Raw genomic sequence first — 14141 nt, 5'->3', positions numbered from 1 at the left:
TCACTACGCTGATTTAATTCAACAAAAAAGAAAATGTCCCTGTATATGTTGCACAATAAGCAGACACCAACCTAGAAAAACTCGGGTGAGGGGAAAAAAAGAGGGATTACTTACGTATGTACATGGATCCCAGCATCACAGAATAATATAAAAGATTCACACCCAGTTGTTTGGCAAGGAGAAGTCGTGGAATCTGAAGGACGCATCTCCCGCGGTGTCTCTTCCTAACACCGCCGGAGATTCATCATTATGACCAAGTTCTCCGGTTGATGGCGGCGCCACGTTAGAAGGACGCGTCAGTATCCGACCGCCGGGGCCGAGCGGCTTCTCCCACATGAGCACGTGGAGAAGGAAGGGCTGCAGAGCGTGGCGGTGCAAGGAGAGCTTGCGGCTCAGGGAGACGGTGTCGAAGCACCGGATGGCTCCGGAGGATGAAACCAGCCATGGGAGGACTTTCTCGTTCGACACCCTCGAGATTACCAAGAGCTTAGACGCGTCCTTGGCTTCTTTGTAGAGATCTCTGAGCCCGGATCGCGTCGAAGGGACTTCGTCGTCGTCAATTACAGAAGATATGTAGATGAAGCCCTGCGGTCGAACAAAAGCGAGTCCATCGCACATATATATATATAAGAAAAGAAGAAAAGAGTGTTTTAAATATCTATATATATAGCTACTAAGGCGGAAGAAAGGACCTCTTCGGTGCGGCTAATTGCAAAGCCCAGCTTAGTGTCGCCTTCTTGAAGCCTAACCTCCACAGGCATTTCACCAGCAGCAGCGGTGTACCAAAGTCGAACCGCCTTCACCACTCCAATATCCACCCCGTGGTAGTCCTCGAAACCATAGAGGCTGGCATTCGCCAGGTTTGCCAGGTCGGCCAATGATCCGGAGTTAACCGTCGCAGACGCCGTCTCTCCCGATATCTACAGGTATTCATATTCCATGGTGGATGCTCCCAATCGTGAGTATCAAATTTTCTAACTAGTAGTTAGACTTTCCGAAGTTGTTTTTTAGGACCAAAAAAAAAAAAAAAAGTAATCATGCACCTTGGTGAGCAGAGCCTCGGTTTGGATGTTGATGAAGACGATGGGTACATTTGAGGCCTGCGAAGCGTGGAGCCATGCATTTGCACGAGCCAAGGTGTCTTCGAGAGTGTTGTAGCGAGAGGCGGCTTGGTCGAGAGCCTCGGGAAGGATAAGCATGGAGAGGAAGGAACTCGAGTTGGGGATGGGGAGTGACTCCCTCATCTTCTTCTCCCATGGGTATGATACGTAGCCGTCCTGGAGCTGAGCCCTACTAAGTGCGCACACAACTCTCGAATTCCTCGACCCTTCACAATTACAACAATTAATTCCTACTTTTTTTTAGTGGATATAAACTAAAAATAAATCAATTATTGCCACAACTATACGCGGGATTTGTGCGATAACTAATCAGAATCATTTATGAACAGCTGCTTAATTAATTGATTTCAAAACGTTCCATTGGAGTCGGTTTTTTTCAAACATAATATGGTAGCATCTAATGAAGGCTAATCATGGCAATCAACAATGATCAATTGGAACTAAAAAGCTACAAGATATGCATACTGTACTACTTACAAGATGCACCCAACGGAGAATATGATCAGAAATACCATTACTGTAGTCCTAATAAATGTCCAGAAAAATAATAATAAATATGAGGGGGTGAAAAAAAGCTAATGGGGGAGAAGCACGTACCCTGGATTGCGATGCACTCGCTCTCCATCCGATCGACGAACCCGACGGCGTAGTTCGGATCGTGGATGGATCGCAGCACGTACTGCCTCCTCCCCGCGGACTCGTGCGGCACGATGCACGCCTGGAGCTCGGCGTGCTCCTCGTCGCGCCCCCTCCGGACCCTTACCTCGATCGACGTGTCGCCGCGCTTGAAAGCCGCATGGAGGAGCTTCTGGACCCCACTCTTCCCCCCCTTGAACGGCGACCTCACCGGTGGCGACGCTCCGATCTTGATCTCCTCCACCACGTCCCCCGTCTGCAGCATATTCCCCCCTCCCCACTCCTCCGCCTTCGAGCTCCCCGCCACGCACTCGATCGCCACTACCGCCATCGCCTGCGATCGATCCATCGGCATCCCTCTCCCTCTCTACAAGATTCCCGCCATCGAGCGAACGGACGGCGGATGGAACGCCGGAAACCCCTCGAGATCTCCGATTCGCGCTATCGGACGGTCGAAACCCCGGAAGGAGAAGCTAAAACCCCAACCCTAACCCTAATCCTCAGTTAGAGAGACCTCTCTTCTGCTCTGCTGAGAAAAATATCCGATCGAAGGAAGGAAGGAGGAGGAGGAAGAAGACAGGTATGGACTAAGTAAGCCTTCGATGGGATCCACTTCGACGCATCTACGCCGTTAATTCCCACGCAGGCGGTTGAGCGAAGACTTTATTAGAAGCGTGAAATTTCGATTCTCCATTCCTCGCCGTTGGATCTCCTCGACTAAGTCTATAGCACACAGTTGGAGCAAATATATTTCTAAAAATCCGATGGCTATTAGATTTAGTTTTACTATATTACCCCTACTCCAGACGTAAACGTGGAGCCGGCTCATCCGTTCGCATAGAAAATGAAGTAAGCTGGAATACCCTGGCCGTCGGATTCACCTCTTAACGTCACGTAGGATGACGTGTCAGCAACCATTTGCACTTCTTAATATCCGATGTCGCTTTAAGAAACGAGATTGAAAAAAAGGGAGGTAATAAATGAGTGTGAGTAGAAGACGACTTTACTAACTCAACGCTTTTATTCATATCGTGTCCTCTGTCGCACGAACCGGGGCAATGAAGTGGCGACGTGGAGAGTGACGTCTCTCTTGTTCAAGTGATCTTCTTCTAGAAGGCAATGGAGTGATGACGTGGATGGCTCATTTTAGTTAAGAACTTGGAGACAAATGGGGTTGGATCCTCTCTGTCTGGCCGTTGAAGAAGAGCTCAAAAACGACTCCACCAACGGGAACAACGCAACCATTAATAATTGAAGGGTTCCTTTTCATTAATAATTTCTTCTTTTTATTTCAAACCAATACACAAGGAAACATCTCCTTCATATTTTAAATATTTGCGTATTATTATTATAATTAGAGCTGACAAACTTAGCGCGTTTTTTCGTGTACAACTTGTCTATGGCTTGATGCTTTGTTTAAGTCGGCTACCTTATCTAATCAATGAACCCTTCGCAAGCCTTTGTGCCATAATTCCGTATCACCCCCAATAGAGTAGTTCTTTGTTTTATTTTATTAGTTTTTTTACTTATTATTATTATTTGATTATTTAGCTCAAGCAAGCATGCACAAGTTAAAGAGTAAAATCTCAGGTGATTCTATTTTTCTTCTTATATATAGGTCATGAGTTGGTTAAGTAGACTAGGGTGTAAACGAGCCGAGCCTAAGTGAGCTGACTCAAGTACGATTTTAGCTCAACTCGAGCTAAGTCTTAGCTAGGCCAGATCGAGCCTAAGCCCAAACCGAGCTTGAGCCTAAATTGAGTCTATTATCAAACCTCATTTAAGTTAAGCCAGACTAAGCCAAATTGAGCCAAGCCGAACCAAGGAGGAGGAGGAGGAGGAGAAGGTAGGACACTACGGTTGCTTGCCGATGCCGAAGGAGGAGGAGGAGGTGGCACCGTGGCAGCTTGCTGCTGTCGAAGAAGGAAGAGGAGGAGGAGCAGTAGGCGGGGCACCACGGCGGCTTAGCAAAGGAGGACGAGGCGGCACTAACGCACCATGGTGGAGGAGGCAGTGATTTAGGTTTATCTCACTCCTTTTATACCGAGCATACCGAGCATATCGAGCGAATCGGTTTTAAATTATGCTCGACTTAATATTAATTTTAAACCAGTTTTAGCGACTCAAGCTTAGCTCAGCTTTGACTAAGCAGAGCCGAACTCAAGCTTCAGCCGAGCCAAGCTCAAGTTGCTCGTTAAACTTGATATCCCTAGAGTAGACTATAGAGACAAATAAGTTAATTATTGATCGATCTAAAATTTTATAATTTCAAAATTGTATCAAATGTTTAAATCTATTATATATATATATATTTTTTTTTCTCTCTCTTCTTTATTAGAAAAAAAATTAAGTGATATCGATAGCTAAAGAGTTACAAAATTACATCTTACAACTAGGCTAGCTGCTCGAGATGTCAATACAGTAATATCACGAAGACCAGGGCAAGATGATAGTGATCATTGTTCTCTCCAACATATAGAAATTAAATCCATTCTGCCAACACTATCAGCAGTCATTATAAGTTCTTTATTAATGTACACAACTTTGAGCAGAATCTCAAGTTTGATATATAACAGTATTGCAATGTTGCAGCTAAATGTGATATTTACCTTTTAAAAGGTATTTTGGGAAATATTGGATTCTTTTTACGATTTTTTGAACTTATAATGGCTTATATGTAAAATGCTCTCCTTTCTAGAGTTTTTTTTACTAAAATATTACTATAGTAAGAAATATTTTTCAAAATATAATACTATTTAAACTATTTTTTAAACTAGTACCGTAGTGAAATCGCTATCTTAGACAACGATTTTTTAGTTATTTTATTTATGTCTAAGATAATAATTTTTCTAATAGTTTTTTTAGTGTATTAAAAATAACTAAAAATTATTAGTAATAGTTTAGAAAATAGCTTCAACAGTGATCTAGTTTAGTAATTATTTTATATTATAATAATATTTTAGTCAAAAACTCCTCCTTTCTACGCTGCAAAGTTACTGCGGCCTTTTTTTTTTTTTTTCATTTCGGCCGTCGTCTAGGCCTCTTCGGGCTTTTGATTTCTTTGTTGCCTCCTCTTCTGCCGGATCGAAGAAATATTACTGTAACATGGCGTGGGAGCTCATCCTATGGCTCTTCGCCTTCGCCTCGACCATCGCTCTCATCGCTATGACCGCCTATCAGGTATCCACCTCATACCCTAACCCTATCTCCGATTCTGAACTCTGCCCACATCGTTTGCTCATAGATTTCTACAGAGCGGAGCTAAATCTGTTTGCTCTTTGTATGAGTTGCGTTGTTTGTTGGTCATGGGTCTTTATTTAAATTTTTGTCGGTAATTGACGGAAAGTTGCCTCTTTTGGTGTTTGATGCCCATTGTTGTATACCTTTTGGGTTTTTTTTCGGTGGAAAGTTGCGTTTTTTTTTTCTCTCGCAGTAGTTGAGTTCGATAGGAACCCTACGTGCCCAAATAGCAAGATGAGGATTTCATTCAATTTGTTGCCGGATGAGATCATGGTAAGCCAAAATTTTGGTATTATGACGAGGAGTATGAGGTGGATCATTCTTTTCATAGTATTCGCAGTTAAAAGTAATCTAGACACAATACTTAACTCATTGGATTTGGAAGGTGAAGTAGTAAGGTGAAAGAGAGGAATGTTGGGGGAGTTATTTTTGGATTGTCAAGCTATTGAAATAAGTTATTGAACTATCAAGCTATTTTGTCAAGCAAGTTAGGGAGCTCTTCATGCTGTAACTTGTTTTCATGATATAGTTATTTGAACAAAACCTCTTTCTTCCTCTCATAAGGTTATCGTGGATAATGACTAGAAATATCAAAGTATCTTTGTGTATATGCGTGTTGAACGCCCATGTGAGTACATGTGCTTGTATCTACTTTACTACGTCGTATATATATTATTTAGGTCATATTAGATGAGTGAAATTTACGGGTATGACTACTTCATTCCGTCTACCTGATTTACGAGTGTAATGATTATAGCACCATTTTCCAATCTTTTCTTTGGTTCATTTGTTTTAATGTGCTTTTTGTTTGCTGTAGGAGGGTGGGAAGATTTTCTGTTATATACTTTAAAAGTGTGTGCTTGTTGTTTCTCTTGGTTGACCTCTCTAATATTTGTCTGTTAATTGTGGACCAGCTTATTTGTTTGTCTGATTTGGAATCTGACTATATCAACCCGTATGATTCTTCATCTCGTATCAATGCTGTTGTCATTCCAGAATTCCTGGTTCAAGGAGTCTTATGCACTACTTTCCTTCTAACATGGCACTGGTTTCCATTTCTAATTATGGCACCGATCACATATTACCATGTAAAACTGTATGTATCATTTCTTACTTTCCCTATTTCTATGAAGTACATTGCTTGGGTTACATGTGTGTAAATTTCATTGCATTTGGTTACTTGTTCGTGCGAATTTATTTGCTGCCCAAATTGGAGAGACCAGTTTTTAACAACAAGCTCTTTTCAGTTTTATGAACAGCAAACATCTAATAGATGTCACTGAGGTTTTTCGGCTATTAAATGGGGAGAAGAAATACAGGATAATCAAACTTTCATGCTATTTCAGCTTATTTATTATAGTCATTTACAGGTATGCTTCTTAACTTACGTGTGTATCTTCTGTGTTCACCGCTATTGAGATTAATGTGCTTTACAAGATTATATATATCGGCAGTTCATAATTGTTGAGAGATTTAATTTTACTGTTTGTTTAATAAATTGTAGCAGAAAGATGAAAGATAATTGATGTATTTTTGAGTGATTGCCTCCAGCTTGACTTAACTAATTACATAAACTCTGTAGAAATAATTATGATTGACTCTGAAAAGATAAAAAAGAAAAAAGAAAAGTAACCTAATTATACAGCTTGACGTACCCTGTTCCCATCCCAGAAGGTCAATGTAAAGTTCAGTTCTCATGAGCAGAACCTCTAGTAAATCAATCAATAGCTGTGGAGGTAGATTTTTGAGGTTCTTATTTATGGTTCTGCATAAACCAGACAAAGTGTGATTAAAGATGGGTCATGTTGAAAAATGTTCAATACTTCAATCTATCTTAGTGCCATAATCAATAGTATATGACAGGTGAGATAAACTGAATGAGTATGATAAATCTATTGTCTCATGGGGTACTACTGTTAAAAATTGCAAGGAGAAATAATTGGGATCACTTGGTATTCTGTTATTCGTGATTCTCTTATCCTAATCGCCAGTTGATAGGCTCAGGTGGGATGATAATTATGGGTAGCCTTCCTCCTGTTGTACCAGCCTATTAAGACAACAAAAGCTACCTAAACAGCTCCATCCAGGCATCCACATTTAAAGATCAGCAAGAAGCTGCCACAGGTAGCTGAGGCAAAATATCCCTGAACAGCCTCATGCCCAAGCAGTTCATTTCTTAAGTGGGGAATCTGTTTAGCTTGTTATTTGATAAATATACCTGTAAAGAAACTTGGTACACTTTTTGGAGGACAAGAACAGAACAAAAGGGCACACCTATTATATTAATGTTTGTCAAATACAGTTCCAAGTTAGCCAGTACGTTCTCTTAAAGCCTTAAAGGTAAGAGAACAGAGGAACATCTAGCGAAAAGGAGACTAATAGTAGAGTTAAAAGAAGATTTAGCTTGTCTTCAAGGTGGAGGTTCTATGGCTTGATCATTTTCACCATTTTGCTTATATTTATAGCTTTTAGAATTCTCCACATTTTTAGTACTTTCAGTATGTGTTTGAAGATAGGACCTTATATTTGAAGATAACAGATCCACCTATGCTATGTAAATAAGAGTTGAGCCTAAGATTCTTGTTGTATTTAAAAATTTTACGGTCTTTCCTGTCTCTTTTTGTTACTGCTTAGATGCTGAAATTCCCTTGTATCATATTGTACAGAATGTTATAAACCCTGGTGTATGGGGTAATCAAATGATTAATGCATCCTTTTCAGGCTTGTGATGACGGCTGTTGTCCTACTTCTGGATGAAGATTCTGATTTTCTGGAATCTGGGATTCATTAGAGTTTGTCAGCCTACACTGTGAGGTATGCAGCTTTTAAGGATTGTTTTCTCTGTTAATGGGAAAAAATATTTTCAGTTTAGTCGTAAGTGCAGTGCATGGGTTCCTAGTGCTTCAAGTTGGCGGTTTATGCTTGACGTGATTTCTTTATGGATTAAGATGGTTTCAAGTTTGGCTTATATTGCATGATTGAAAAGAATCTCTTATGTAGTGAGAAATATAATCCTCATACAATTTTTCATTCTCAAGCATTCTATTGTGGTTTTTAAGAAGAAATGTTCTTTTGGATTATCGTCTTTGATCCAGTATAGGTTGGATAAGGCATCCTTGACCTGCCTTTCCATCTGGTGGTAGGAGACATGCAGTCAACAAAAATTGAAATTTACAATATAAAACTTTTTGATGTCTTATTTGAACAGATCAGAATATTTGTAAAAAAAAAAAAAAAACTAACACATCCTTGACCTCTTATAATTCTTTTTCTTTGCTATAGCCCTTCTTTTATGATCCTTTAGATGAATTTGCAAATCTATTTGGCACTCGGTTGAATCTTCTAAAACAAAAAATTCCTTAGTTACATGCTTGAGATTCTAAATTTTGTGGATTTGGTCCTGTAAACACCTTAAGAGATTTATGTAATGCTTCAATTAATATAATCTGACAAATAGAGAAAACAAGATAAAGGAAATGTCAACATTGTTTCCAATTCCCACTGAGGTACTACTGCAAGTTGGTTATGCCATTACCATTCTTAATATTTTATCTAACTTGCTCTCCATTAACATCTGAAAAAAAAAATTGGTGAAAGATATGCAATTGTTGTGCAGGATATTTAATACTTCATCCAGGAGAATCCTTGAATTGGTGGGAATGTAGTATCCAACTTGTGGAAGCCACTATGCTGGGAAACCATCTTATTTGTTCTTTTGTGTTTGAAATGACCAGAGTTTCATAACATTCTCGCCCATCTATTAAAACTCTGAAGCTAATTTATTGCTTCTTTGCTTTGATCTGTATGTACTCGTGATGAACATCATCATTAAAAAAAGAAAAGAAAAGGTCCTCTGCTTATTGTCGGTTCCAGATTGGTGATTTGCTTATCGTTAATTAGCCATTAATTCCATCACCAAATTCCTCTTGCTTGGTGTCCATGTTCTCTTCACATGAGCTGTTCTCTATGTGGGATTTGCATGCGAGGGACCACGTGGACTCCTGTCAACGTCTTATCCGTTAAATAAACAGTCTCATCCGGTCAGCAGAGATGGACAGGTGCCTTGCTGTCTCGGTTCTCCCTGTACCCCTCCCTAATCCACGCAGAGGGAAAGGGGATTAGTAACGTAACCTTATTACTTACGTTAATCATAACACCGTAGTCAAAATTCTAGCCTTGTACGACAGCAAATAAGAATGCGAAACTCTACTCGAAGGACCATCTCTATTATAATTGTGAGTTGGAATTAGGGTCATGTCCTCTCACTTGACATTATAGCTACATGTGCACTTGCTTATTTGCCTGATTGGCTTCAATCCTCCAATTATTGAAGAGGTCCAGTGCTTATCCAAAAGACAACCCCACCGAACCTAATGCTCTGCATGCATGGGCCTGGAATGGATCCTCCAATTATTAGTCGCAGCCCTTGCCAACTTCATGCATCAAACCCATGCATGCTCATTGGTCACACAGTGGCGAAGGTATCCCTAATCCCATAAAATTATTTATCTATGATACTAATCTTATATCAAAGTATATTTATTTATTATATTATATGAACAAAATATCCAAATCTGGCCGCAGTATATGCATGATTCTGTCTCCGTCTTTGCGTGGTTATCGATGTGCTTCTCTTGTCTTTTGTCGGAGATAAGAAAAAATTTGGCCGTTTGATTGATATCGGACGGCCTTCGTTAAGCATAATTTATTATGTGAGGTGTTCTATAGTTAAATCTCCCTCGCCGCGAGATCTCTGCAGGGATACCGACAGATAACGACACGATTAAAAGGAAAGCACGTGCGTTCTCCCATCTCCTGTTCCCGCGTTTCCTGATCCATTAACTCTCATAACTACCCTCCACCTATCCTTTAATCCCAGGCTCAAACATCTATTAATCCCACGTAATATTTGTTTCTCGTTAAGGTCAAATCCGACAGAAAGGCGTTATATAACAAGTCACGGGTAGTGTGACCTCAGAGTAGTAACTTACTATGGCCTCTTGCTTACCATTTCTGGCAATTCTCTTCTCCGCTATCGTCTTCTCCGGCGAGTACGCCTCCGCGGCGGTGTCTTGCTCCTCGTCGGACCGCGATGCCCTCCTCGCCTTCCGCGCCGGTCTCTCCGAGCCCTACCTCGGGATCTTCTCCTCGTGGAGAGGTCAAGACTGCTGCCACAACTGGTACGGCGTGAGCTGCGACCCCTCCACTGGCCGCGTTGCCGACCTCACCCTCCGGGGTGAGTCGGAGGATCCGATCCTCGCTGGCTCCGCCGGCCGCTCCGGCCTCATGTCCGGCCACATCTCCCCTTCCCTCTGCCGCCTCGATCGCCTCGCCGCCATCGTGATCGCAGACTGGAAGCAGATCGCTGGCCCGATCCCTCCTTGCATAGCCACGTCGCTCCCCTTCCTTCGAATCCTCGATCTCCCAGGGAACCGCCTCTCCGGCCCGATTCCAAAGGAGGTCGGCCGCCTCTCGCGCCTCACCGTGCTCAACCTCGCCGATAACCTAATCTCCGGTGAGATTCCTAGGTCCCTCCCCTCTCTAACCTCACTAAAGCATCTCGATCTCTCCAACAACCGGATCTCGGGCCGGATCCCGTCCAACTTCGGGAACCTTCGAATGCTCAGCCGCGCCCTCCTCGCCCGGAACCAGATCTCCGGCCCCATCCCGGTCTCGATCGGGTACATGAACCGGCTCGCGGACCTGGACCTCGCCGGGAACCGCATCTCCGGCGGTATCCCGGCTGATCTGGGGTCGATGCCGGTGCTATCCTCGTTGTACCTCGACGGGAACCGGATCTCGGGGCGAATCCCGGCGAAGATCCTGGAGAGCAAGGGGCTGGGGATCCTCAACCTGAGCAAGAACGCGATCGAGGGGGAGATCCCGGACGTGTTCCACGCCAGGTCCTACTTCATGGTGCTCGACCTGGCGTACAATAGGCTCACGGGCCGGGTGCCGCGCACGTTAGCTTCCGCGGCGTACGTGGGACACCTCGATCTGAGCCACAACCACCTCTGCGGGCCCATACCGGAGGGCCCGCCGTTCGACCACCTCGAGGCCGCTTCCTTCGCCAGCAACGACTGCCTCTGCGGGTTCCCGCTCGCCAAGTGCAAGTGATTCCTGGCCGTCCGATCGAGATCGAACGGTTCCTGTAGCTCTCTCTTCTGTGTGAAGTTATTTCCAGGAAGGAAAAAAAAAAAAGTTACTTATATACAAGTCTGTAGCTCTATCCGAAGGGAAGGTGTGGATAATGTTTGAGAAACCACGTTATAAGAGCAATTGCATGGTTTGACTTTGGTAAGAAGTGGGTCAAATGTACTAGGGTCAAGCCTGGTTATGTTGTACCAGTACAATCCTTGTGCAAGAAGACATTGGACATAAATTAATCGGAAATTCAAGAACATATATAGCTTCTAAGCTAATTACTGAGTTTGTTGCTCTCTGTTCCACTACAAAAGGAAGAGCTTCTATCAAATTGGTTAATAATTCCAGCAAGTGACCAGATTTGCTGAATATATGTCTTTATAATTAGCAATAAGAAATTATGAACTCGAATCATTACATGCACAACAGGCCCCCACAATTGATCAACCTCATTTATCTATGACCACAGGCTGCGTTTAGATGTGATTTAGTTTACTTTTGACCAATTTAATGAGCACTACACGAATTTAATATCAAAACACCATATTTTTTTAAATCAGTTTTAGCTATCTTATTTAAGTTTAGAGAATGAGAGTAACTAATCAGGTTTAAAGTTGTGAACTACATCCAAACTCCACCAAACTGCTTACTAAAGATATTCTCTATTACATATACTGGATATAGTTATAAATGAGCGGCATGGAACTGTTGTGATTAAATATTACCAAGATAAACTCATTGAGCATCATCCTCCAAAATTTGGAATGTATCTAAAGTTCACAAAAGCAACTCAATATCAAGTGCATAATAAACTAATGAGATTGACAACCAGCATGAATTTAATCCGCTTCATCAACTAGCTTGGTTCCCAACCCTTTGAATCCCTCTGCTGGAACCTCAGCAACTGTAACCAAAGAGTAGAGCTCTTCCTTCGCATCCTCCTCATCGTTTCTCTTTCGGGCAATCCGCACACGAACCCGCCTTGGCACGCCTCGGACTCCTTTGCTCCAGATATTCTTGTTGAGCTTCACATCTACCCTAACGTCTGTAGTGCCCATGGCCTTCTGGGCAAATTTTCTAATCTCCTTGATGGCCTTGGGAGCCTTCTTCTTGAAAGTGCTGCTCGGACATCAAATAACATCATTAGCAACAAAAAAAAAATTGGAATAAGCTGTGACACTTATTCCGATGCATCACAAGGAATGAAGCTCAGAAAATTAAGTTTCTCCATCAAGAAGAAATAGTGATTTCTTAGCCAGCAATTATTAAAGATCTCTCACAATTGACAAGGAAAATAATTGTCAAAACAATGTGCAGCTACAATGATATGTTGATTGCCAAGATATTAATTTTCTATCTCCTCTTCTTGGGACAGGTTGTTTGGTGCTTTTCTTGGGTGTGCGTGATCCCTGCATTGCGTTTAAGCTCACTAACGTATGCCCAGCCAATACAGGTTAGTACTCATTCAGTAAAGTGTATGCATTACTGAACATGACAATAGTGCTTGCTCTTGGTATAAGGCTTAATAATAATGGAAGGATCAGAAACCAGGTATACTGTTGATAGTATTAGGCTCTGTCAAAGGAACTTCTTGTGAATTGCTAATAAGATAATAATGAATAGATTCGAATGCATATAAGCTAAATATACTCCAGAAGAAATATTAAATCGAAATAGGAAATGAATTGATGACAGACACTATCCCATGTATCCATTTGATACAAAGTAATAGCTTAAAAAAGTTGAAAAAAGAAAAACAACATAAATCTCCTCATATAAGGGCATTGAAATAAACTATACATGCACAAGTTAAATAAAAAGTACAAAGTAACTTTAGTACAAGAAAACAAGTCATCAGTTAAATCAAAAGGGAAACTTTGCAATTTCTTGAAATACTTACTTGAAGAACCAATGAAGCAGGAAACGCCAATCTCATGAAAGAGAGACATAAAACAGCAGCAAACTACATGTAGAATAACTATTTCCTACTTAAAAGGATAAATTACAGCCTTTCCACCACCTTAAATTGCATAAATTAACTAGTCCCACTTCTTTCAGTATCGGATGCCGAGATCACGTAGTTCTCACATCCTAACTATACAACAAACGTCCAATTAAAATTCCACTATCTCTAACTAAGAATTTAAACCAGGATATATCCGAACAGATCACATCTTACATAATCCATATCTCTTCGTTCTTCCATTTTTCTTCTTCTTCTTATCCTCCTTGCACAGAATACAAAATACTTCATTCATTCTAGTTTCTGTTAGAGTCTAGTTCAACCTATTCCACCATCAACAAACCGAGAAGCACTTCCAACAGATAAATGCATATCTATCTTTCAATTAAAGTGAAAGAAACCGCTTCAGAGAAATATGATCAATAGAGTAAATTAACTACGACTGCGATCTACTATTCGTATGCAGATATAAATAATAAACAGCACAAATCGCAACAAACCCAAATGGATCGCATCTATCCTTCTGAGAGAATAAGGAAATCCTAAGATAAGATAGAATACCATCCATGGAGGCGCTTGTGGAGGTTGATGGTGTACTCCCTCGTGACGACCTCCTCCTTCCTCCCTTTGTTCTCCACCATTGCCGCCGCCGCTAAAGCTTCTACTCCTCCAGACCGTCTCTTTCCAAAACCCTAATCAAAGAGGCGCGGCTAAGAAATAAACCCTAGTAGATAAAGAGGAGGTATTATTATTTATATCGATGACGAGTTTACAAAAACGCCCATACATTAGTCTAAATTACTGAAAATAAAAAAGACTGCCACGTGTTCTTTTTTTCTTTCGAAATTACATTTTAACCCATGGTTATGCGTTAATTCGCTATATGAGAATATCCTCAACTAAGCCGAGTATTTTAGTTATTCTAAAAATAAGAGTATTTTAATTATTTTAAAAATATTATATTTTTATTTAATAAAATATTTTTACATATTATATAACTTGATTTTTAAATAGTAAAAATATAGGAGGTAAACCAC

At 41.2% G+C, this 14141-nt stretch overlaps 4 protein-coding genes across 4 annotated transcripts; 2 read left to right on the top strand and 2 right to left on the bottom strand.

Annotated features, from left to right (window-relative positions):
- Positions 1–86: 86 nt before the first annotated feature.
- On the bottom strand, positions 87–2372 carry LOC140774030 (uncharacterized). The gene is made up of 4 exons (XM_073116857.1): positions 1719–2372; positions 1044–1327; positions 693–920; positions 87–585 (listed from the first exon to the last, which is right to left on the bottom strand). Exons 1-4 carry the CDS (start codon positions 2110–2112, stop codon positions 157–159), a joined length of 1335 nt encoding a protein of 444 aa, XP_072972958.1. The 5' UTR covers positions 2113–2372; the 3' UTR covers positions 87–156.
- A 2394-nt stretch (positions 2373–4766) lies between these two features.
- Positions 4767–8869, top strand: LOC140772857 (protein cornichon homolog 2-like). Its single transcript, XM_073115078.1, has 5 exons — positions 4767–4937; positions 5912–6093; positions 6245–6367; positions 7719–7811; positions 8614–8869. Exons 1-4 carry the CDS (start codon positions 4863–4865, stop codon positions 7786–7788), a joined length of 450 nt encoding a protein of 149 aa, XP_072971179.1. The 5' UTR covers positions 4767–4862; the 3' UTR covers positions 7789–7811; positions 8614–8869.
- Positions 8870–9953: 1084 nt separating this feature from the next.
- On the top strand, positions 9954–11279 carry LOC140773924 (uncharacterized). Its single transcript, XM_073116712.1, has one exon. It carries the CDS (start codon positions 9990–9992, stop codon positions 11112–11114), a length of 1125 nt encoding a protein of 374 aa, XP_072972813.1. The 5' UTR covers positions 9954–9989; the 3' UTR covers positions 11115–11279.
- A 543-nt stretch (positions 11280–11822) lies between these two features.
- LOC140773697 (large ribosomal subunit protein eL31-like) lies at positions 11823–13827 on the bottom strand. Its single transcript, XM_073116387.1, has 2 exons — positions 13666–13827; positions 11823–12260 (listed from the first exon to the last, which is right to left on the bottom strand). The coding sequence occupies exons 1-2, from the start codon at positions 13743–13745 to the stop codon at positions 11981–11983; spliced, it is 360 nt and encodes a 119-aa protein (XP_072972488.1). The 5' UTR covers positions 13746–13827; the 3' UTR covers positions 11823–11980.
- Between the last annotated feature and the right edge of the window lie 314 nt (positions 13828–14141).

The sequence above is a fragment of the Typha angustifolia genome, chromosome 13 (genome assembly GCF_048772165.1).
Source record: "Typha angustifolia cultivar Huaian chromosome 13, ASM4877216v1, whole genome shotgun sequence".
NCBI classification, from domain to species: domain Eukaryota; kingdom Viridiplantae; phylum Streptophyta; class Magnoliopsida; order Poales; family Typhaceae; genus Typha; species Typha angustifolia.
This window is presented reverse-complemented; position numbering and strand designations above follow the sequence as displayed.

Bases quoted from the DNA above. Each gene is read 5' to 3' on its own strand.
- LOC140773924 (XM_073116712.1), top strand. From the start codon at position 9,990: ATGGCCTCTTGCTTACCATTTCTGGCAATTCTCTTCTCCGCTATCGTC.
- LOC140774030 (XM_073116857.1), bottom strand. From the start codon at position 2,112: ATGCCGATGGATCGATCGCAGGCGATGGCGGTAGTGGCGATCGAGTGC. The intron at 921-1,043 runs GTGCATGATTAC...GAATACCTGTAG, and splicing joins CCGAGGCTCTGCTCACCAAG to ATATCGGGAGAGACGGCGTC. The intron at 586-692 runs GTCCTTTCTTCC...GTTCGACCGCAG, and splicing joins CAATTAGCCGCACCGAAGAG to GGCTTCATCTACATATCTTC.
- LOC140772857 (XM_073115078.1), top strand. From the start codon at position 4,863: ATGGCGTGGGAGCTCATCCTATGGCTCTTCGCCTTCGCCTCGACCATC. The intron at 4,938-5,911 runs GTATCCACCTCA...ATTGTGGACCAG, and splicing joins TCGCTATGACCGCCTATCAG to CTTATTTGTTTGTCTGATTT. The intron at 6,368-7,718 runs GTATGCTTCTTA...CATCCTTTTCAG, and splicing joins TTTATTATAGTCATTTACAG to GCTTGTGATGACGGCTGTTG.
- LOC140773697 (XM_073116387.1), bottom strand. From the start codon at position 13,745: ATGGTGGAGAACAAAGGGAGGAAGGAGGAGGTCGTCACGAGGGAGTAC. The intron at 12,261-13,665 runs GTATTCTATCTT...ATGTCCGAGCAG, and splicing joins CACAAGCGCCTCCATGGATG to CACTTTCAAGAAGAAGGCTC.